Source organism: Colius striatus, chromosome 9 (genome assembly GCF_028858725.1).
Source record: "Colius striatus isolate bColStr4 chromosome 9, bColStr4.1.hap1, whole genome shotgun sequence".
Taxonomy (NCBI): Eukaryota; Metazoa; Chordata; class Aves; order Coliiformes; family Coliidae; genus Colius; species Colius striatus.
In genome coordinates, this window is record NC_084767.1 from 13664546 (window position 1) to 13688741 (window position 24196).

The window sequence follows — 24196 nt, forward strand, 5'->3', positions numbered from 1 at the left end:
TTTGACTAGGTTTTGTATTTTATTTTCAGTTTCATCTTCTTTCAGAAGCAGCTGAGAGCATTCAACATCTTTAACACCAGGACAGACAGGCACCTTCTGTACTTCTGACAAAAAAAGCCATCCATTCATTTCAGGTCTGGCAGAAGCAGGAGATGAAATTAATGCCTAAACTGAAAAAACAACTATTACACACAACAGTTCAAACTGTAAAGGATGTGAAAGAATATTTCTACTTCAGTTGTACTTTTGCAATGTTTCTTGCAGGGCCTGCCCAGTCTCAAAGTTGAAGTCCACATCCAAAAAAAATTACTTGTTTTCAACTATTTAAAAACACAGCCAAACCTCTGAACAAAGGTATTAAAGACTTCAGTGACAGCTACCTCTACCTGGTAAGCCTAGTGACTGAAGGAAGAACCACCTTCCCTTGGAAAAACTCCAACGTACTCTTGTCTTGATAAAGCAAATCTAGACCTTTTTTATTTTTATTTTTTTTTAAAACAATTTGCCAAGACTGGAATGAGAGATAAATAGAAGGCACAACAATTTTGCTTTTTTTTTTATACAAATACAAACTAAACATGAAAAAACCTCCCTATTTCAATAAAAAATTTCACAAGTTCAGGAAAAGTGTTTTAAGAGTCAAGTTCTAGACATTTAAAACCTATCCCACAATCCAAAATTTCAAAAGTGGTAAAACAGTAGTTCAGATTCCTTTCCGTGATCATGTATCAAAAGAAAAAGAGATTCTACAGATACCCATTATTCCACTTTTACAGCGCCACAAAAAGGTGAATGTCAATTTTTTCAAGTGGCAATATCTCCAGACCAGAGGATGTTCACACAATCCTCAATGAATAAATCAATAGGTTTGTTTCTCTGCCCTTGAAATACTTGCCAAGTACTATGTTTTCCTACAGGCTCTTGAACGCATGCATGTGAAATACTCCACTGACTGAAATGCACTCGAATTCAGTAGAAAGGGGAGAAGAAAAAGAGAAAACAACATCAAAAAAAAAAAAAAAAAGAGACATTCCTTTAGGAAAAACCACTGGTACCAAAAAAATCCAGTCCATAAGTTTGAGGTGAACAAGAAAATTCAGTTCTTTTCTTTTTAAAATCCACTTTTCCTAAAACGTTGTTCCACAAAGCAGGAATCTGGGACAGGGACTAGGAGAAAAAAAATAAAATCACAAAACCATAACACAAACAAAAAAGGGCCAAAATAGTATCAAACGTAGCAGTCTATAACAGGCTAGGGCCACATTCCAAGATACCCAAGGCTGAAATTCACAAATCTGCAGGAAAAAGGGTGTGCGCCACCATGTCATCATCCGTGATGCATTCACTGGCGTTGCCCGATCCCCCTTCCAGCTCCAAATCCTGGCTTCTGGGACATGCCCCCACGTGGAGGCCCTCGAATCCCACCTCCCAGCCCCCCACGAGTGCCTCCAGGTCCACGTGGTCTGTTATCTCTGCGGTCACCCTCCCTGGCAGCTCGTGTTTTCTTCTCCTCCACGTTCAGACGCACCTCTCCTCTAAACATGATGGGCTGCAACAAGATAAAGCACTTTCATTAACAACTCAGCAGTAACTCAAGCAGGTTTCTCCAGTCTTGTCACACTCTCCTCTCCATGGAAGAAAAATTAATTGGTTTATGACTGGCTACTAGAAAGTGGTGATAGTCAAAACTATGCATCCAATCTGGTGGCTTTTACTGGAGAAGACAAAAAAAAGAAAGATGAGTGACATCAATTCTTCAATTGCTGAAAAGTAATTTCAGGCTTAACATTGAGCATTCTGACACCTTATAGAAAAGGAATGAACTATTAACAGCAATCTCCTTTCATTAATATGTGGCAATTCAGTCTGTCACTGTGAAGAGGCCCAGCTGATTTTTGTCACCACAGAATCACACAATCTCAAGGGCTGGAAGAGACTTCAAAAGATCATCTAGTCTAATCCCCCTACCAGAGCAGGACCACCTAGACTAGGTCACACAAACCTATAGCATGAAGAATGTCAGATGCTCTCTGCCACCTTGCCATACAAGCCAGGGAAGTCTTTCACTTATAATTGAACTTCTAGTTCAATTTTTGAGAATTGCATCAACAAGTGGTCACTCAATAGAGAAGCCTCACTGAAGCAAGAACAGAGAGGAGCATGACTGCAACATCCCATAAACCTCATTGCAGACAAAGTTGAAGTCTGCAAGAATACAAGTACTATCAAAATAAAGACTCACTTGTTTCAAATTATTCCTGCAGTTGCTAACTAACAAGAATATGAAAACTATGATCCGTCATTGGTACATGCACAATATTTTCTCATCAAATGGAAGGCCTAACAATTCACTTAAATCTGTTCTAGAGTTGTTTCAGTGTAAAGATGGAACAAAACACCCTTCTCTAGCCATCCTGCATCAAATCATCACAATACAGCCTTATTACTGACTCCAGTGCAAGCTCCCACATCTCACATCGGGCAGAAGACAGGTTTAGCTTCACTGGTTGACAGTCTTCCAAAGCCCTTTGAAACCCATTCCTAGCAAAACTTCTGAAAGTGTCCTACTGTTTCAGGACATCTGTTTGCTCAAAGCGTTGGGCCCATGTGCAAAACAATTCACACAGTAGATATTACAAACAGAATTTCATGCTATTCAAAGCAGGGTATGAGGTGTGTTAAACTGCTTTTGTAAGACTTAAGTCTATAGGAAAAAAATTATTCTTATTCCATTATCTTTATTCTTTACTTCTTTATTCTATATTCTTATTATTATTTCGGGAAACCATATTCATTCATTATAACTTAAGCATTTACACGGGCTTGCAGAAAAGACACTTTGAGTGCACCAGCTATTATACATTCAAAGTCTAGCTTGGAGGCCAACATTCAGTCTCTTCTCTGGCTCCTGTTACTGAAGGGTGACACAGCTGAAAAAGTGAACAAAAGGCACAGAGCCCTCAGCTGAGGGAGCCTTTGGTATTCCCTGGACATGAAGTCTGGCACTCTTGCACTGCAAAGGAAATCAGCAAAAACTCAAATATGCAAGTTTAAGTAACTGCTGAAGGTGTTCACATCCTGCTTGCAGCCAAGAAATGGTTTAAGGATCCACTGTCATTGTACTGGTTGTGTCCCACACCAATTCAGGCCAAAGTCAACCAGATTTATTTAACCTACTTTTAGCACCGGTTTCATTGTTTCAGACTTTACCCTAGGCCACAGAGGAACTGCTCAGCACACAACAGTAAGAAAGTACTTAAGGAAGCAACTCTCTATCAGCATTCTGACCTTGAACCATCAGCTCCCTGCAAGAGTTCTAGGGTTGCTGGGCTCCATATGCAGTAACTCCAAGTACTGCCACAAACGTTGCTGGCATCACACAGCTAAAGATGTCTATCCCCATGAAATATCCCAAACTCAGACAAAATCTCAGGGCTTAACAATCAGCACTTAAGTTACCACTCAATTTACAAACAGAAACATATTGGCAAGACTGTTGTACTAGCAAAGTAAAAAAAGAAAGGATGTTCCTGTCTGGTGAAAAGCTAGGCTGTAAGCAGGCACACTGCACAGCTGTACATCCAGACTCATTGTCTACCACCACACTGTACAGTCATTGCGTGCACATTTTGCACTAGTAATCACTGATAAGCTGAGCAGGTACACCCTGCCTTTGTTAGCAGAAATTCTTTTCAACCTTCACACTAGTATAGGTTCTCCCTTTCAACTTCTTGAATAAACAATATCCTACTTGTCCATAGGGTCACACTCTTTGCCTTGCCTTCCTGAAAACTACTTACCTGCTTCCTGTGTAGAGCTCAGCAAAAAGGCTCCATAATGACTACATTCATGTTTACCTACATTTTTACAAGCTATTTCACCCAAAGACCCCCATCTGTACAAATGCTGCACAAGTCTTGGTAATAAGAGGGGAAAAAACATCACATCTACTTTAAGATGCTCAAGAAAGGCCAAAGGGACCAAGTAGAATCTGTTCTTAATAGTAAGAATAACAGGAAATGGGGTTTGTTTTGGGTTTTTTTTTTTCTAATTAACAGACCAAACACCAGTGACTAGAAGTTTATTTACCCTGTTGCCAAGTATCTTCTGAACTGGTTCAGGATCATCAAACACCACAAACCCAAAATTGGGAAGCTTTCCACCACTGTTGATGCGGAGTTCAACCACATTGCCATAGCCTGCAAGAGAAAAGCCAAGTTCTTGGGTCATACATTAGAATGCTCTGTTGACCACACCTATGGCTGCAACCCCCATACCCCTGAGTACAACAAAGCAACTAAGCTTACTTTGGAAAAAGTCTTTAAGTTCACTTTTATCCACATCGTGGGGAAGGTTCCCAACAAACAGCTGATGACTGTCTGGGTATCTCACAATCCGTCTTGTTTCCACATCGCCTTGTTCACCCTCACGAACTTGAACAGAAAAGTAAAACTTGTTTAAGAAAAGCCAGTCCCCATAACAAACAAAAACATCCAAGCCCTGGTCAGAATCAGAATTTACACTGTTTATCTATTCATATATAAAAAGGTAAGCGTTCTACACTAGCAAGCTTGTGACTGTTTGCTTTTCATGACCTGGCTGAAGCCAAACACTACAGAGGTAACTTAAGTGCTTCAACAGGATGCTACTGAAGTTCTGCTCTAAAGCTTACCAGACATTCAGATCATCTAAAAATCATCATATCCACAAAAGTATAAATCATTGGCTTACTCACAAAACTGAGATTTTTTTAAAAGCTTCTGTCACCATATTGCTTCCCCCAAACCATCAAATAGGAGAAAACAGCTTATTCTTTGCAGCTTATCTTACTTGGTCTGGGACCCCTCTGTGGCGGGAGGCTTGTTCGCTGCTCCCTCACTCGCTGATCCCTCTGAGGTCTCTGAGGTGGCGTCTGAGATTCAGGCTTTGCCTCAGGACGAGGCTGTAAAATCCAACAGGGAGTTAATAGGAAAGAATCAGATATCACAGTAGGGTTCAGCTTTTAAGAGCTCATTATCAAGATGTTGATAGAATAAATCAAAAATACAGGAGGAAAAAAGGTCATAATCTATCCTATCTACTTGCGACTAAAATGCATGTCAGCTCACTTTGGCCTAGATGCTAAAAACAAACATGTCACTTGACTAAGAGTTTCAAAGTCATCCCAATCACCATTACATACAATGCTGTGTCTGCCCAAACTGCAGTGGCAGTTACACAGATGCCTGTATTACAAAAACTCAGTCATGGACTGACAGTAGAAAAAGGAAGAGTTGCCTCTAAGAGGGTACACTCATTTTAGATAGATAGATTCAGCACTCACCTGAACGTTCCCTGGTTCTCCACAAGAAACAAATCCTTCTCATCCCAATAGCCAAGTAATAAAAATTTTATAAAGTCTATCAGGAAACATTGAATTTTGAAGTCTTTGGAGTGTCTGAGAACTCTGCTTACGAGCAAGTAGTTTTCATTACGTTTTCCCTCCATCTCCATATTACTGACAGACAATTTAGCATTTACAACTTCTCTGGGTGCTGGATTCCTACCTGTGAGACTGGTACTTTCACAACATGAGGTGGTATTCCTGACACTGGAACAGCTCCACTGGGAGGGAGGTTCTTACTGGTTACTAACGCCCAGGAAAATGTCTAAAAAAAAAAAAAAGATATTGTAACAACTCCAGACACTTTTATCCTTCTGAAATATACTCCCAATAGTACATCTCTAGTATCTGAGAACAGTAACAAATTTTAACCTGTGATTGGAGTTCAGAATCCAGGCACTAACAGTTTCTCCACAGCTTCCTTCAAATAATTTTAATTCAAAGGAGTATAATGGCAATGGAGTCACACTTCTACCCTATTTTTTAATTCTACATAGAATTGAAATAGGACACAGTAGTGGCCTAAAACCAAGTATCACATCAAGGTTAACCAAAGCATTGGTTCCCTGAGTACCCATTTGTCCAAAAATCCCCAGAGAGAAATATTAAAGTCACATTTCACATTTTCCTGATTCAATCTGCTCAGAATTTCAGAAGCTCTGTTTCCAAAGAATCTCAGCCTTTCACTAAACACGTAACCAAACACATAAAGCTTTACCTTAGCTGCCTGCTATTTTAACCAACTAGTTACTAGCTAGAATTTCAAACACCTGTTATTGTGTAGGAGCTAATAGGAAGGAAGCAACTGGCTATGAGAAGTGTAACTTCGGGGGAGTGGGGAGTTAGAGCACTTAAAACATTTCTAATTCCAAGTACTTTTGACAGAGAGACAGCATTCTCTGTAGAAAGGAAACAGGAGTCAAAAACATACTGATGAAAACACTATGTCATAGAAGAGAGCCATCCACTGTCATTACCCTGGAGTCTTCCTGCACTGCAGGAGCTGGATCAGCAGGAGCTGGAGAAGGACTCTTTTCCACAGTCTCTTCTGGAGCCGACTCTTCTAACGCTGGCTCAGTTTTTTCTTCCTGTGCCTCTGGTTCAGGTTCCTGTTCAGGTTCTGCCTCTGGCTCAGGTTCTGCCTCTGCAGCTGTCTCTTCCAGATGTTCCTCAATGTCATTGCTATTATACAGCACCACAAAAAGCAAGAGATGCAATTGCATTTAGTTCTATTACTGGGTAGTAAGGAATGTTACTTGTCCAACACAAGTCAGGCACATCACATTTGAGAGGAAGAAAAAGTCAAATCTATCTAATAAGGCCACATTGCACAGGGTTGTATGTTTCCTACTGTTACATTACAGAGCAGTGAAAGCCCCGCATCTACTCAAAATCCAGTCTGTGCATTCAGTCTAACAGCACTTTGGTTTCTGCTGCCCAGTAAATAGAAATCTTTTGACCGTCAAAGAGGAAAATCACAAGTAGCAACAAATTCATTTGACTTGTTCTACAAGCAGTCCGTATTACACAACATCATCTGACATCATGTAATAAGATATTCTTACCTGACAGCCTGCTCATAATAAGCACCAGTATCATCAGGAACAGCCTCAGGTGTCTGCTGTCTTTCCTCAGGTTCCTCCCCTTCCTCCTCTGATTCTAAATGAAGTTCAAAGAGCAAAAAACACAACACACATTTAGTACTTGGTTCAAAAACAAGGCATCTTCCACACTACGCAGGTGAAGTCTTTGCCAAAGAGCACACAGAAAGCACTATTGAGGTGTTAACATAGAAATGTTACACATTTCTTTATACTTCTGCTACCACTTTGGTTATTCGGTTTTGACCAAGGTCAAACCAACGTGGTCCAAATTCTTCAGAGAAGTAGATTTACAGCCTACAAGCCTAACTGCAACTGCTAAGGTAAGTCTTATAGTTCTTTTAATAGAAAGAGAATACGTCAGGAAAATAATCATCTGCATGTCACAACTCCTTGCTGGAGGGCAAGGAAACTACAGGCAAAGAAAAAAACCTGGAAGAACATGAAGCTAATCCTGATCTGCCTTCTCCAGCAAGAAGATTTCCTTGGGTCTGAGAACGAAGTGTTAATACAGACCCAGAAGCAAATACCAGTAGAATCCTCCAAAAATTCCTGCTACTTACCCTCTGGAGGTTCAGTGTCAGAGTCACCAAAAACCTCATCTTGGTAGCGGAAGATATCATTGTGGACATAGAACTTGTTTGCAACAGAACCCTAGAAGCAAATCAAAAGGGAGGAACCAATTCAATCACATCAGTTGCAGTACTGTAAAAACTGAAATAATGAGAAAGTAAGGACAGCTTGAGGAAATCACCCTTCCCATATAAGATTAATCCAAACTTGCATCCTTCAAAGTGTGTGTTATTCAGGGGAAAAGACAAAAAAAAAAACCCTCAAATACACATCACACTAGCAAGGCAGTTATTGATGGAACAACCAGAAAAAAAGTTGTAACAGAGCTTTTAATTCTAATAGCTCTCAACACTGAAAAAGAGAGACCGTTCTGGGGTTTAAAGTACCAATTCTCAGCTCCAAGTCAAAGTAAAAAATAAAGTGATCTTGCAATACTTCTTTTCTCAACATCACTTTCAATTATGTGAGTATTTTTGTTCAAAAAAGATGTCAAAGTAAAAAAGTCACCTCAAATATTAATTCAGTACTTTACACAATGAATGTCTGGAAACCATGACATCAAATGGCAGGAATCATTTTCCTCCTTCTGCTTGCTCTTTTCAGTAAGAGGACCAGCTGCTAAAAGGGCAACTCAAAGTAAAAATAACTTTTGAATGCTTAAGACAAAAAAAATACGCATTGCACCTAACCTACCATCCAAAAGTCAGGATACTTCCAACTGTAATTATGATATCCAAGGTTAGTGTGTGACCACACAGATGCAGAGTGACATCCTCAGGAACTTGCAGAACATCATTATTGAATTTTGTAGCAAACTACTTTTCCAATCTAACCCTTCATCTTCCAATATGGAACCACCAGGCTTCATTAACCCTGGCATGATGTTAGAAGCACTGTAACAGCACTAGCACTCAATACAGCCTACCTCAGGTGCAAGTACAAATGTTTGCATGAATCTGCGCACGGGCTGCATGTTGTTGGAGAGCTCTCCCATCACCTGGACTACAACACCATCGTTGAGAGTAGCATGGGCATCCACATGACGAATCTTTGTGTGGCAATCCTTGAAGTTTAATGACAGCACCTTCTTGTGGATTTCCTAGGAGAGGATGGCATACAGGTTACACTGCAGAAGCCATTTCTGCTAAGTTAGCAGCTTTGAAAAAACACAAAAACATCAAGCACTGCTTCAGAATAGCATTCCCTAACTGGAGAGAAAGGCTGACAACACCTCTAAGTTCACTTTGCAAGCAATTTTACACTATGAACTTTAGTAAAGGAAGTATATCTTGCCCAACTACTGATGTTTACAGTTAGACAGTTCTCTCCCTAGTTTTTACAGAAAGCATTTGGACGAAGGGGGATGAATCACAGCTGGGTACATGTGTCCTAACCACAAAGGTGACAAAAAAGGAAAGTAAGGTTTCTTTCAAATACTTACAGACTGCCCATAGACTGCATCAGCTGGTTTTCCATTGGAATCCAAGCCACCATGGACATAGGAAGAGTTCTTTCCATAAAACCTGTTGGCAAGAAATATTGCGACACTAAGCCTTGTTATGTAAGAACATTGAGCTTCTACATTAGAGTGCACTACAAGTAATACACCATCGAGTAAGTTTTCTGCCTGAATTACTGGAACACAGTCATACAATTCCATAATCCTGTACACTATTTGGGAGCAGTAGATTTTGATCAAATGGAAAAATGCAGAAGTTCTCCTCCATAAGCTGTAGTGTTCACGTATGTCAAAAATTCAAGCACTAACAGCCAAACTCAAAGTCTCATAGGAGCTAGATGATCCAATCCCATTCTCTCCTTTCTGTACAAGGTCTCTAAAGCAACATAGCACACTGAACACTCAGGATGCTGAAGGCTTCCCCTCAAGATGTAGGTTAGAGCTTGAGCAAGGAGCAACAGGACTTTTGTGTTCATTTACAGACGAGAACATACTGCAAGTAAACCTTCTGTTTTACAGCTGAGGTATTTCAAGCTAAGATGTCACACAGAGGACTGCATTCTGCCAGCAGATAAAAAGACTAGAATCAAATTCCATGGCACACTAAACTTTATCACATGTGGACAAGGTCAGCTGTCCACTAAGTGGAGAAATACTCTGAGTAAGTGTTCTTGGGATTGGAAGAAGGAAGGTTTCAGAAATTGTCTAGCTATTCAAAGCATATCTTCAAAAATTAGGTTAATTCTAGCAATGTAGGATATCTGTCAAATCAAACAGGGCTAATTTGTTTAGAAAACAGATTGTAGTTTTCTGCACATTCCTAATTTCTCTCATTTCTTCTGTTAATAAAAAGCTGCTGATGTGATATCAATACACAAACACCATTTACAATGTTTTTCCCCTAGTCAGGGGGAATTGTAACAAGACAAAATGACAAAAATGCTGATTTGTTTAACTTTCATTTATGCTGACTACAACAAGAAGTAACAAACAAAACACTCCACTTAAATTTTCATTCTTTTTTTGCTTAGAATACATGTCTAGCAGCGTGCCAGTTACAATCAAAACACCGATATTTAAAGACTTCCTGTAATTTTTGATTATCCATGTTTTAACCCAGCTGATCAAAACAAAGCAAACTGCACCTAGAGTCTGTCTTGAGTAAATCAGATTCAAGTGTCCAAATTCTGCAAGCAGAGACACATCAGTAAGCTTATTTACCAGTTTTAACATACTAATTAAGAAATTCACAAAGAAATACAGATCAGAGAGCAGAGCTTTACCTGTGCAAATAGTCAGGTGCTTGGTTGAGCAGGGTATAGTACTGCCTCACAAACTCCCGCCCGACCAGCAGGGGACTTGGCTTCTCCATCACCATTTCTTTGGTCAACTGAAAACTATGAGAGGGGAAAAAGAAAAACCAAAAGCTTCATAAACATGAGCATTTCACATCACCATTCACATACTGATAGCATAGGCCAGGTAACCACAGCAGAAAGCACACATCAAAGCCCATGAGCTGCCTTACCAGAGTAAGCAGTTTAACCATGTGTTTTCAGAATCACCAGTTTCTGGTGCTGAGAAGATTGCTGGGTACCAAACCAGCAGTGAGAGAGGCTGCATGGGCAAGGGAGATTATCTCATAACATCCAGCATTTACTCATCCTACGTATCCTCAGTAAAAAGCAGGTGGTAAGCAAGTATGGTTCTTCAAGTGGATTTGCTAAGTGGCTAAGTCATTTACAGTTGATCCAAGTTGTTCTAACCTCACTTGACTTCACAATCAGAATTAAAAGTCAGATGTTCTAAGGCAAAGCCTGCACTAGTGTATTAGGGTGTTTTTAAAAGGTCAAAACAAGTTCAACCTATTTTTATCAGCAGCAGAGCAGTCGTTGCTTGTGAGTGACAAGCACTGTAGAGGAATATCAGCTTATACTAAAATTACAATGCTACAAATGCATGCTGCTCTTGCCTTGCTTCCACCAAGCTCAGCAAGTCAACCCTCATTTAAATCCAAAGGACTAGCCAAATGAACAGCACCACTCACACCTAGGCCCAGGGACAAACCTATCTAGGTACCTTCTACTTAATTTCCAGGGATTCCAAAGTCACAAAAAGAAAGTCTTTGCAGATTGATGACACAATATGTTTATCTTCAGCATGTTCCTGTGTTCCCTTGCTTTCAAATACTCATGTACACTGTTTGAACTAATACAAAATCTGTTCGAACTGATAGGAAAAACACACTGACACCAAAGCATATTCTTATTACCTAACAGAGAAACAAAAACGTATTTTCTGTTTCATACCAATTATACCAATAGCAGCAGAATGAGTGCTTAGTGGGCAGTTTTGCTGTTGATGTATTACAGGCTATACATGATATATAGTGGCTTTCTGCCACTATTCAGACCCAGTAGTGCTGACAGGAAAGAGCTAATGAAAGTGCTATCTGTATGAGCCAAGCAGATGCTGACCAAGGGCATTAAAAGACCACAGCTCCCCCAATCCCTTCCTCCACACAATCTTTTCCCAAACCCATGTTATGCAAATTCAAGATGCATATACCTCAGGTGTGTCACACAAACCAAAGCAAATACACTGAGTCCTGTAAAAATTCAGAAGTCATCATTTACCTACCTGCTTTTGTTTAAGATTACACAACTATGAACAGCTTCAAGAATCAACTGAAAAAAGGAGACTGGGTAGTCCTGTAGCAGACTAGTCCAGACAATGTCTGCCAAGTTCATGTGTCAATGTGTTTTGCTCTGCTTTTAATACAACCACACACACAAACTTTGTGAGTTTAAGAATAAAATAAATGCAAAGACCACTCATTTTATTTTTCAAATGCACATTTTGTGACTTTAAACACACAGGAGGAAGATCTGGCAGGCTACAAAGGATACGTGCACGTGACTGCCTGCTCTTTCAGTAGGAAGCATGTGCATCACCACCATACAAGGAAATATTACTTACATGATAATGTGCAGAAAGAGTAACATCAAACATGACCTACAACTATAAAAGGCTTTTCAATACATTCAGAAGCTTTCAGTTGTTTGAAACTATTTTCAAGAGTTAACCATGCAGAAAGTGATGCTCCATTATTGTGTCTGTTCTCCAAGCAGTACTCAAAAGTCTGGAGACTGCTTTCATTTTACAAAGTTCCCAGTACCTGTGGTTTTGAGGAAGTCTTTGAACTGTAAGGGTAATGTATTATAGATACAGACATCCAAGACTCAGCACAATCTGAAGTGACAAAAACCTCAAAGATATGAACTTGTTTGCCTTCAGATTCCCACAAAAATATTATCAGAAAGTAAAAAAAAAATCACCAGAGGTTAAAGTAAAGCTAAATTGTGAATACCACTGCTGATTTCCTCAATTAACTTTGTTTCCTGTCAAGTACTTGTGAAGCTTTATTATTACCAGGGGCAGCAGGACCCTAAAGCAATGGGAGTAGAACTAGCAGACAGACAAGACCTGAACTTTTAGATCCAGCTGTTTTTTAACTGACAACACAAAATTTAATTGCTTCATGACAGTTAAACTTGCCTCTGTGCTATGGGTTTAGAGTTGGAAAGCCAGTCCTACCATATCTCCCAAGATGATTGTATGGCAAAAGCTCTACTGAAAAAGAGTATCCATGTGTTGCTTGTCCACTCTTCCTTTTCTGTAGGTTTTTTGGGAGAGTTTTGGGGAGCTTTTGGGTGTGGGGGAAGGTGCATGGCATGTATTCTGTCTTTACAAAGACCAGTTTCCCCTGGAATTAATTCTTATTCCTGTAGATGTCAAAAGCTAGGTTTATACTCAATTCCATTAAGTGCCAAATCAAGCTCTTTCTTGAGAATTCTTTTTAGTTGCTTCTAGTAAATGAATGTACAGGGCTTGACATCTCCACATAATGGCAAACTGTTACCTGTAGCACTCAAATCTCAACAGTTTGTTCATCAAAAGCTCTTTCTCTACTTCAGTGAGAGTCCTCATCTGCATTAACCCACTAGCACATAATTTTCAACACTGTTCTGAGCTGCGCCAAGCTGTCCCAACACTGTACTGAAGACACATGGAAAGTAAAGTGGTTTGTGTTGATTATATCTGTTGTATTTATGTGCTAAAAAAAATAAATCCAAGTACTTCCCCACTGCTGAAGACGAAAAATCTACCAAAATTAATTCTTAACATGGAAAGAGTAGCAGAGCAGTCAGTTCTCATTAAGTGTATCTAAAAAGAAAAGGAGGGGGGAAAAAACTTCTACATGACCTAATCAGAGGACAACAATCTGGTTTTACTCCTGCTGCTACACTGCCAGTTGCCATCTGTTCTTATTCTCCAGCCAGCACAACCTGAATGATGGAAGCCAAGCATCTCCAGAGAGTTTGCTCCCTACCAGTCATGGGCAATTTATTACTATTCCTTGACCTAAGAATAACTGCAAATATTTTAGACTGCATTTCTGCTGCACAGAGCATAATAGTGACAGTTCGAGCATTTGGTACTATGTTACTCCTGACAGAAACTTATCCACACATTGTCTTGTCAATTGAGATAACGATGAAAGGGTGAAAATTGACAGCAAAAGCTGAACATCAGAGGATTTAAGATCAATTCATAAACGTGCATTCATATTACTCCATGTGTAAAGTAAATTAGATAATTCACAATATGACAAACACACTAGAACAATTCTGCAACATAACTGAGCCATTTCCTTAAGCCAAGAGACTTAGGGAAGACAAATACCTCCTTTACAGTGGTTATCACCTGGCTGGTGGAAAATTCCACCATCTGTTACAATGCTCCCACTTGGCAGAAAATCAATGCTAGGCACCGAATTTCTAAAGTGCACTTATGGAAATTAGAGCCATTTATGTAAATTCTATCTTGGCACATTCAGATTTAGGTCCACAAAATCTATTAGCACATTAGTACTTGGGAAAACATTAGACTCATAGAAAACCCAACAGCTAGCACTGGTTAGTATTTTCTGATCCATTTGCCACACGGTGAACTAACCACTGCTGTCTCAATAGATTTTTCTTTTAAAATCAAAGAGTTTAGTCTGAATCTTATTTCTACACAACAAGAATCTGTGTGATGTACACCACACAACATTCAGGCTCTCAGCACAACCAGTGGCTGCAGGTCCCACTTCACCTAATGTAATGAGCCAACCTGCAAGTCAGAGTCCCAAAGTTCACTTTCTGATATCTGTGGCAATTTTAAACATTTTCTGTCAAGAAAAATGTCAGTACTAACAGAAAGGCATGTCAAACTTTACATTGACATACATTCAAAACAGGTCACAGTTTGGTTTTAATATCATCCTCATGCCTTTGTTCTCTGCCATCTTAATGTCTGTATTTTTTACTTGCATTTCAATACAAGAAATCAAAAAACAAACCTCAAGTCTCAAAAAATCCCGTTACTGCAACACATTATAGCTCTGACTAGAAGATCAGACAACAGATATAAGGAACAATCCTACACCAGTATACATTTTCTCTTTGGGCTATGTGCTCTAAAGTGACTCATTTGATATTACATTCCTACCTACTAATACAAATTGGTGGAGTTTGCAGTATCAAAACATCCTTTTAATTACAGGTTTAACTAACATATTCTCAGAGATGTTACACTGTTTCCAATACCCTAATCAGCTTCTATAAAGTGCAATCCAGAGGTTTCTAAGACTTTATACAAAAACTACTGACAGCAATCACATGAAGACTTTTTGCCCTCTAAAACAGAATGTCAAACCTTTCATGCAACTCTACTCCCTTATTTTTAATATTAATTCCTCAACATAAAAACACTTCCTGAAAACTTAAGAACAAGCCAGAGAAGCTCACATGGAAGAAATGTCTCTAAGCACATCCCATCACAAAGCTGGCAAACAATTTTGCTACATATTAAAGGTCTGGTCAATAGTTAATAGGATTGTGTAATTAAGTGTCATTTGGGATTTCTCCAAGTTGCTTAGCAACAGATGTACATATTCAAAGCCACCAACCATTTACTTACGTTTAGTAACCAGCTCTAGAAGCGTCTACTACTACTGCTTTGGACACCAAAAAATAGCCAATACAAATCAAATCATAAAGAAAACTTCTAATACGTCTCTAACAGGAATTACATAGATTGAAAGTTATACAATAAAAGCAAAACAATTCCAGTTAATTCCATCTCTCCATATGCTTCACATGACTAGCATCTGCTAGTGCTGCTGACTCAAAGAAAGAAAGGAGAAGCTAGTACCTGCACAAACTACGATGCAAAGCATTTGCGTGAACAACGAAACAGAAACAAGCTAGCCTTGCATCACTAGGCAGATTCCAGGGACCATCTCAGCTCACCATCTCTTGCTCTCAAGAAGGATGAGTAATGTCAACTTTTTCAAGCAAATGTGTATTTAAAGCACAAGACAGGCCAAGATATGAGAAACCTTTCAGATTTTAGTACAGTCTTAACTATCTCAGAAGAAAAAGAAACCACCTCACCCAGTCATTGACCCCCAATTACAAGGTGCTGAAAAAGCACCTCAAATAAGTGGGAAATCAAAGTCTCAGAGCACTTGTCTCAAAAAAAATTGATCTTGTCACCCGATTCCCACTAGATGCAGAAGTAGGCAACATCACAACTAACAGTGTCACACAAGCACAGTTTGTATTTGGTACAGAAGCCATTATGGACAGTTGCCTGCCTGTAACCAGCTCAACTTTTCTTATTTGACAGATTGAGAGGAAACACGTTCTGTCTGAAAAAGGTAATCTTAAAGGTAGCACTACTTCACAGAAAGCAAAATGCTTAGAAGTCAGAGTCTAAAAGCTAAGTGATGAGACAATTTATCCAATGAATAATGAAATATTTGAAGATCCAATTGGAACAAATTGTAATGTTAACAGCATTCAACTCTTACTAATATCTCCTGGAACCATTAAAAAAAGTCCATAAGACATACATATTTAGCAGGATTTTCCAGAAGCAAGCACTCTCCAACTGAGATCAGAGTAGCATGAAGCACTAGACATACCATGCAGACAGAGGAGCATTCATCCATAACCTTCAAAAACAAACACCTAATAAAACACAAATCTGGATCCTCAAAGTGAATACAGTGACTAGTGTCTACAACCTAGAAAGACGGGCAGTGCCCAAGTTCACAGGGTACTTGAGGCATTACAAGGAACTGGATCCTAAAAAAAAATTACCATGCAGCAACTAGAATGTGCTGCATTCTTGGGCAAACAGCTCTTTCTCTGCTTAATTATCCCAATGCTGCAGAAAGGTAGAGCAATATCTGCACCCCTTTCTGCAGTTCTTGGAGACGTACCAATGAGGGACACTACAAAAAAGCTATTACATCAATATACAAAAAAAGTCAAATTAGAGGCTTAACTATTTTCTAACCAAAGTATCCAAGCAATCAATCCACATTTAAGCACAAGAAAACCATTTACATTAAAAGATTAAAAAAAAAACCCACAAAAATCAGAGTTTTCAATACTGCCCATTTTAGTACCAAAAGCCCTCTGCTTGCCAGTGGCAGATGGGCAGCCTTACTCAGCAGCAACGCATAGCCCTTTAAACACTATAAGAATACAAATAAACAAATCATGAATCGCTGCAGAAGAGCTGTCATACTAGAAGTCAGTCTGTGTTTTTGCTAACATACCTAAGTGTGATCCACAAATTGATGGATATGATGGAGTCTGCCAGTTTCTAGACAAACTGCAGTGCTCTTTGTACGGTTCAGCTCTGTCAAGCAGGAGAGAAACTGTAGGTTTCTACTGCTCTTATTCAAAATTTAAAAAAAGAACAGTGACCATTTCAGAAAAATCTAATTTCTAGAACACTGAGTTCAAAGGAAGAGGAACAAAATACAAAGACAACCACTTAAAATGTAAGTCAAGGTAACAGAGTACCTACATCTGCATAGTAAGGAATGCTCTTCTGGGGAAGGAAGAAGACACTACTCCTGCAGTTTGGAGCATAAAGGTCTAAAGACAAACAGCAAATCAGGTCCTGTTTCAAAGGGGAGGAAAACAATTTAATCTAAAAAAGAAAATCTTAAAAGTTTGGTGTTACAGGTGTTATCACAAGAGTTTCTCACCAAGTTGTTTTCTTCTTGGTTTCTCTCAAAACACTTTGCCTTCCCTGAGTGCTGGCCAATTTTGCTCTGGGCTTGGGTTCTTTTCTTTCTTCCTTTTAGAAGCTGTCTCAACCAGCTTCCAATTTTCTACTTTATATCACAGTCATCACTTTTATTCAGCAACACAAAACTAAGAGTACAAAGAGGAGGACAATAGCATTTCTGCAGAAGCAGCAAAAGCATCTAAGTCCTTGCTTAGAAGCAAGAAACAGGTTTTATTGTAAGTTAATGTTTTTAACAGCTGCCCTATGCCCATGACCCTACAAGGGTCAACTTTCAATAGCTAAATATCTGGAGTTCTCCTTTAGGCTGCACCTAAGTCATCTAGTGTTACTTTTTGGAAAGTTCTGCTGTACTGTTCCACAGGAGAAAAAATACTCAAACTTAGAAGATAGATATCCAAGTTTTTTCTTATATTACACACAGACCAGCACACCAAGTTTCACATACAGTCTACCACTTACTTTTGTTTCAATAACATACACTTTATGACAGGCAAAGTGAAATTCTCAGACATCTCAATACAGCTTTGTATCGCTCAACAAGTTACTAGAAGTTTCCTACTCATTACACAAAAGCAATACAGAGTAGGCAAAGTGAATGCTTTAGAACTAAACTCACCAACTTAAGTTCACATTACTTAACCAATACTGGCTAAAAACAAAATACCAAAGCACTAAATCAAGACATCTTAATCTCCAATACTTCTAGATGCACAAAAGGAAAGGAGAGTTTGGCACTGATAGCTACCTGGATAAATTCCTCCTGTGGCAGGACTGTCATTAAAAACAGATTTGCACACTGTCTAAAAGTACAACCTGAAGCTCAATCACTACTTGAGGATTTTTATGAGACAACTTCACCAGAAATAGGTCTCACCATACAGGTCAGTCAATATTTCTATTTTTAAAGCACCTACAGACAATTTATCATTCTCCAGTGCCCTAAGACACTCACAGTAGCCTGCACATGCAGAAATTCCTTTGAATTCCCTTGTGCATTTCCAGAAGTACAGTTCTCAATTGACAAGAAGTTGTAACCAGGTTATGTCAAGTAAACAGCTCCAAAAAGGATGGAGCATATCTCACTCCCTCTCCTTTTCATACTTTGAACAGTTCTGTGGGCAGCTCATATCCTGCTTCAGTTTGACAGAGAAAAGCTGGAAGTAATCTTGACACAAAAAAAAATTCAGCAAGACTGCTGTAGAGGGACCTGTTGTAACATTAAGCCAAGATGACCTGTCCTGAGCCTAAACAATAACACCTCATATCATCACAAAGACAGCCAAGTTGCATTCAGCATTACAAAAAAACCCTGGCCCTTGTGATTTGACAGAAGGTAAAAAAGAAGAACTCTTGAAAATGTGATTTCCCTTAAATCTCAAAGCCTTGAGAATTCATAGAAATATTCCTACAATTGTTTCTAATAGCCTGTTTAGGAGAATGTGATTTAAGACTCTCTCCTGAACTTGGGTGAAGACTTTCCCATGTCTAACTGGACCAATTCCAACCTTAGTTACCCTACAATTAGAAGTCATGTTTTTCTGTACAATTAAGTTTTAACCATGCAAACCTCATCCTAAAGGGTGGTAAGATAGTGCTAATCTGAATGGTTTACTCACTTTTTTTAAAATGGAAAAAAACCAGTCAGCTTTATGCCTATATGGCTCTTGATCAAGTAGCTACTTAGACCCTATGATTTTGCCATTCGAACAAGTCTTATTTTGACATCCAAGAGCTGCTCCAACAACCTGATGAAGTTAGACACAGGTCCAGTCTTCTGCAATTTTTCCATTTGACTCCACTGTAGCTTCTTATAGTAAAAAGCAAAAGTTACTCCTAAGCAGTGAGAAGAGGCAGATTAGAAAACCTAGCTACACACACTAGAGTGAAATTCAAGCTCATGTCAGTCAGATTAAACTGTCAGGATTAGGATTTACCAAAATGTTTCCCGCATGCAACAGATGGCTGAGAGTCAACTCTGTCACTTCTACCCATTGTAGCCACAGAAGACCCTTAACTTTCATGCACTGACTGGATCCTAGCACTGAAGACTGATCCATCACAGCCTTGTTCATTGTTAGACATTCAAAAACAAAACAGAAACTCAAGCAGTCATAGAAGAAAGGACAATGCAGTACAGGGCAATGCAGAAGAAAATGGAAGACGGCCACCAGCATTTTAGAAGGCAGTTATTTCGCATTTCCCTTTAGTAAGGAATCAGGTTCATAACAGACTATTTGCCCTTAACTGACAGCTCACAATCTCCTAGCTCTAAAAGCAATACTCCACCAGCTATGTTCTTCTGGAAGAAGTCCAGACTTAATATAGAAAACTAGGACCTCAGAGCAGCATAATATCCACTGCTTGACATTTCAGGGATTCTTCTCAAGTAGGTAAAAATCAAATTTTGTTTTCTACCTTTTTTCTTTTCTTTAATTACTTAACGAGGTAGCTGAAGATTATCAGTCTACTAAAAGTTACAGCAAGAAGACAGGAATTACTTCAACTCTGGAGATTTTATATCTGCACATGTAAAAAGCATCCAGTCTTCTAGACCAAACTATCACTTTCACCTTTGGTTTGTTTCAAGCACAGCAGACCACAGCCAGCAGAACAGTTCACAGCTATGCAATAGACCTGCTCTATTGCGATTTCCTCTTTTATTTTTAATTTGTCACACTAACTCATCAGATAAAAGGCCCAGGTTCTAATATTAGAAACTAGTATAATCAATTCCAATGTTATCCAACTCATTTATGCTAATCTTATCAGTGCTCTCTCAACAAGTACTACTGCTATGACAGAAATATCAATATGTACCTATAGTAACAACATCTTTGTTCTATTTTTCTTTCATTAAAAGTAGTCCTCTGTATATGTTTACCTTGGAACTTGTAAGGCAAAAAAGGAAATGCTAGCTTTCTGAAACAACAAAGAGCTTGCTGTTCATCAGATGCATAAAGATTTCATGCTTAAAATTAAGACATTCAAACTTTGAGTGTCATCAGTGTGCTGAACTCTACTGATGCTGTCATGTCAAACGCAAAATGAACAGCAGAGAAGTGGTCTTATAACCACAGTACAAGAAGGTCTTTTTGTATGTTTTTATTTCTCAGACTGAAAATGCAAAGAAACACTACAGAAGATTCTGGGTTTTATACTTGACCCACACAGACAAAAATCTTGTCTACCCCATTTTCCACTGTAACTATGTTTTCTAGCCTTCAACTTAAGGAGTTCACAGCAAAAAGAACACGATAGAGTGGGGGAAAAAAAAAAAAAAGGTATTTGTCCAAAACCCACTACTCAAGAACCATAGACCAATATTTAGCATGTGATGGACTCAAGACTCTTTTTAAAAGAAGGCCTTAAAAGGTTTACATTTTAAAGTAAGAGACACATTTGTAAAGGTTACCATGTTGATTTGACTCATTTTCTAGCAGATTCTGTACAATTATGTTGTCTAGCATGTTTTAACATTTTTTTCTGGCAAAATACTCCCTGAACATGTGATGCTATCAAAAAAAAGGCAGGATATCTTCACCATGAAGACGCTCTGTGATTATTAGAATGCAAGACCTTAAGCACATAAATACATATAGCCAGCCTTCAGTTTAGCTAAATCTAGTAAGTTTTGTGTTGTTGAGTTTTTTTAAAGGTAGACTCATAACTTCATAGTTTTAAGTATACCGGCTGCAGCACTCTAGGAAAAGGTGAGGCCAAGTCATAAGAACATGCTACCATCAGTATCACAGAATTATCACAGAACTGTTTAGCAAAATCACTGGGCTTATACTGTACAGGAGAATAAGAAAAGTGAAAACGTGGTCAAAAAAAAGGTTTGAAGTGTTGTTTTTGCCTGTCAACTTCTATACTCCCTTGTCTTTATAATACCAATCTAAAAAGTCTTGTTAGCTACACAATCTAACACATTCCCTCCACATTTGAGTTACAACACCTGGAAACGTGAGCTTTCAGAGCTTGGTAGTGGTGTCTGCATTTCCTAAAGCTGTCACTCCTGGCTGTGAGAGCACAGGCTAGACAAAAATAGCATCCACTGGAAACATGGCGGCTTGCTGCAAATCCAGCTTTCAACCAGTTTTGGAGAACACAAAAATCATTTTCTCTAGAAAGAATACTGCTCATATGCACACAATCCTTGCCGTAAAAGATCACCGGGTAAAGCCGGTGGGAATTAGTAACACGTTAGAACATCCAGGTCAACACTAAAATGTCCCTGAAAGATGCACGGCAGCATTTTCAACGGTTTTCCTCCAGTAAGTATATCTAGGGCCTTACAAAAGGCTGGAAAGAGTTCACACAAGCTCTACTTTGCATTTAAATCTTCGCTTAATCTAGGATCCAGTCAAGGTCATGCGGTAAATCAGGGTGAGATACATGCTCTCCTCCTGCTCCAATTATGACTGTCTTCAGCTACAAAGTTAGAGCATGTGAGATACCCGCGAGCCGATACACTCGTACTAAAGGCCTCAGTAAGTAAGCACCCAGCATTACCCCCCTGAATCTACAGTTACAACTAACTGCTGAAAGGGGCTACCTCTGCTGCAGGCCAGGCCTCGGACCATCTCATCCCTAACCCCTGCCACCCTCAAAAAAAAGCTCAAAAAAAAACCCAAACAAAGAGAACTCCCCAAAAGACCGGATGAAAAAACTTTAGTCTCTAAATCCGAGAACAAAGCTCGCAGCTTCACAGTTTGACTCGCACAATGAGGGCCCATCAACACCCGATCCCCCCGCCCTCCACAAATAACGCTACCGTGCAAATAGCTGCTGGTCATGCAGCGTACCATTACATCCCACTCCCGTCTGAGGAGCCTCTGAGGCCGCGGGAGAATCCTCCCGCGGGAGGATTCCGCCCCGGTGCGCCGTGGGGGGCTGCGAACGCCCGGCCATGGAGTCGGGCGGGCGCTCACTACAAAGCGCCGGGGGAACTGGGTGGGCCCTGCGCGCGGGACGGGGCCGGTGAGAGCCGCCTGTGCGCGGAGAAGGCGGCGGTTCACCAGCAGCTTCCCACCTCCACACACCGCGGCCTACCGAGGGGAGTAGGGCGGGAGGGGGGGGGGGGGGGGGGGCGGGGGCGCCTCTGCCCAGGCCCCGTTTGTCCAGCCCGCGGCCGTCCCCGTGAAGTCACGACCCCACCGGCGGCTCACGCTCGCTTCCCCCGTCGCGGCCATGGGCCTTCCCCCTCACCTGCGGGCGGAGCGGGACGGGAGCGGGAGGCGTCGCTTCACCACAGGCCTGCCCGGCGGACGACAAGCACCTCACGCAACGGCGTGCTCTGCCGCCCGCCAGATATACCCGGCGCGCAGCCTACCCCAGCGGGAGGCGGCTCAGCCAATCAGAGAACGGCGGGGGGCTTTACTCGGATGCTAATTGGCCGACAGCGGGAGCAGAGGCGGGCAGATGGCTGATAGGCGGCTTAATCTACCAACCGTGCGGCCTGGCTCCGTGGGGCGGTCAGAGTGAGCGACACCCAGCAGAGCCAATGGACGGCAGCACTCCCGCCGCCGGGGTGGGACGAGACCGCATGGATTCCCGTTTCAGCCAATAGGACGACGCTACCGCTGACGAAGCGCCAGGGGCGGGGCAGGCCTGACGCCACAGTATGGTTGAGCCGCACAGCAGCGCCCTTGAGAAGGTGCTGGTAAACCCCGTTATAGATAGGGGCGGCCCCTCGGCGCGGCGCTGAGCGCGGCGGCCAATGCGAGAGCGCACCGGGCGCTGACGGACGGGCCGCCGCCGGCGCGCTTAAAGGGACAGGCAGCGCGCCACGAGGGGCGGCGAGTCGTGCTCGCCGCCGCCCCCTGCTGGACGGAACGGGGCGGCGCTCAAGATGGCGGCGGGAGGGCTGGCAGGCCATGTGCTGTGCCTCTGTTTGCTCAGGCCCTGCCGCTGCCTCACCCCATCCCCCGTCTCGCAACAGAGGGTGGGCCGTGGGCTCCCCCTGCTTTGATCACCACACCTCCAGCTGCCACAGGTACTTGCCTGGCCAGCACAAGTGACCCATTCGCCTGAGAGAAGTTGTTGGGGGGGGTGGATAAAAGGAGCTTGTCATGCTGAAAGGTTACCCCCACCGCTCAGGGCTGCAAGGCACTTCCACCAGAGATAGACCCAGTGGTCGCCATCTCCACACTAGTGAAATGAGGGCCGGCTTTGCCTGCCCATGCCCCAGAAACCCCCAGCTGAGCTGGGAGGCTCCTGCAGCTGCTTTTCCTTTGCAGCTTCTGAGCAAAGCAGATGACAGAGGGATGACCTGCCCCAGAGGAAAGACAAGCCAAGCGGGGAAATTTCCTAACCCACCTTGTAAGGCCCAAGTAGTAATGCAAAGGAGGAGAACGGCCTCAGAGTTCACAGATCCCTTCTTCACCAGCAGATGCTGGTCCAGGGAGCTGGAGGAGAGCAGGAAGGAAAGAAAGTAGACAGCTGGCCTGAGCCAGCCAGCTGCCACAGCTCTCCATTTGGTTGTGACACATCCCATCCCAAATGTATCTACGACATGAAGCACTCAGAGAGATATTTCACCCTATAAAAGTGACTTCCTCCCTTACTGCCATATCTCTTAAGTGCTGCCTAAAACCCTCCCTGCTATGCCTTGCAGCTAGAGATACAGTCAGTGGACTGGCATGGGGCCATGCTCAGCATTAATATCCTTCCCCCCACACCCCCCAGCTATTTATAGACTAAGCCACGTTGCAATCTGCCAGTTCGCAAATCAGTAGCGCCAACTTTTGCAGAGTTTAACATGAGACCGGTGACCCTGCACAACAGCCATCCAAAATAAACTGCCACAGGGGGACCCCGGGCATCTGTCCCCAGAGGAATGACAGGGACTCGGTACAGCAACAGGGTCCTACACACACATTCAAACAAGTGCCCTCACTTCCCCCTGCAATGGAAGCTCTCTAGGAAACGGACTCGCCTCTTCACCTCAGTCTTCCTGGCAGGGGCTCAGCCTGTTCGGTACCAGCTGAGCGCAAGGGGAAGGGTTAGCCAAGGCCAGCA

The 24196-nt window shown here is 41.4% G+C and overlaps 1 protein-coding gene across 3 annotated transcripts; it reads right to left on the reverse strand.

Annotated features, from left to right (window-relative positions):
• G3BP1 (G3BP stress granule assembly factor 1) lies at positions 1-22488 on the reverse strand. Of its 3 annotated transcripts, none has more exons than XM_062002682.1 (12): positions 22385-22488; positions 10300-10413; positions 8999-9080; positions 8483-8656; positions 7548-7638; positions 6949-7042; positions 6361-6565; positions 5547-5648; positions 4831-4942; positions 4308-4433; positions 4090-4199; positions 1-1549 (listed from the first exon to the last, which is right to left on the reverse strand). In XM_062002682.1, exons 2-12 carry the CDS (start codon positions 10392-10394, stop codon positions 1343-1345), a joined length of 1398 nt encoding a protein of 465 aa, XP_061858666.1. In that variant the 5' UTR covers positions 10395-10413; positions 22385-22488; the 3' UTR covers positions 1-1342. The 3 variants fall into 3 exon arrangements, with proteins under 3 accessions (XP_061858666.1, XP_061858664.1, XP_061858665.1); XM_062002680.1 differs by having other exon boundaries at positions 4090-4220; XM_062002681.1 differs by lacking the exon at positions 22385-22488 and adding an exon at positions 21982-22229 and having other exon boundaries at positions 4090-4220.
• Positions 22489-24196: the final 1708 nt, after the last annotated feature.

Coding starts and splice junctions, on each gene's coding strand:
- G3BP1 (XM_062002680.1), bottom strand. CDS start 10,394: ATGGTGATGGAGAAGCCAAGTCCCCTGCTGGTCGGGCGGGAGTTTGTG. Junction 4,943..5,546: donor TGAAAGTACCAGTCTCACAG/GTAGGAATCCAG, acceptor TGGATTTTACAG/CCTCGTCCTGAGGCAAAGCC. Junction 4,434..4,830: donor ACAGAGGGGTCCCAGACCAA/GTAAGATAAGCT, acceptor TTTCTGTTCAAG/TTCGTGAGGGTGAACAAGGC.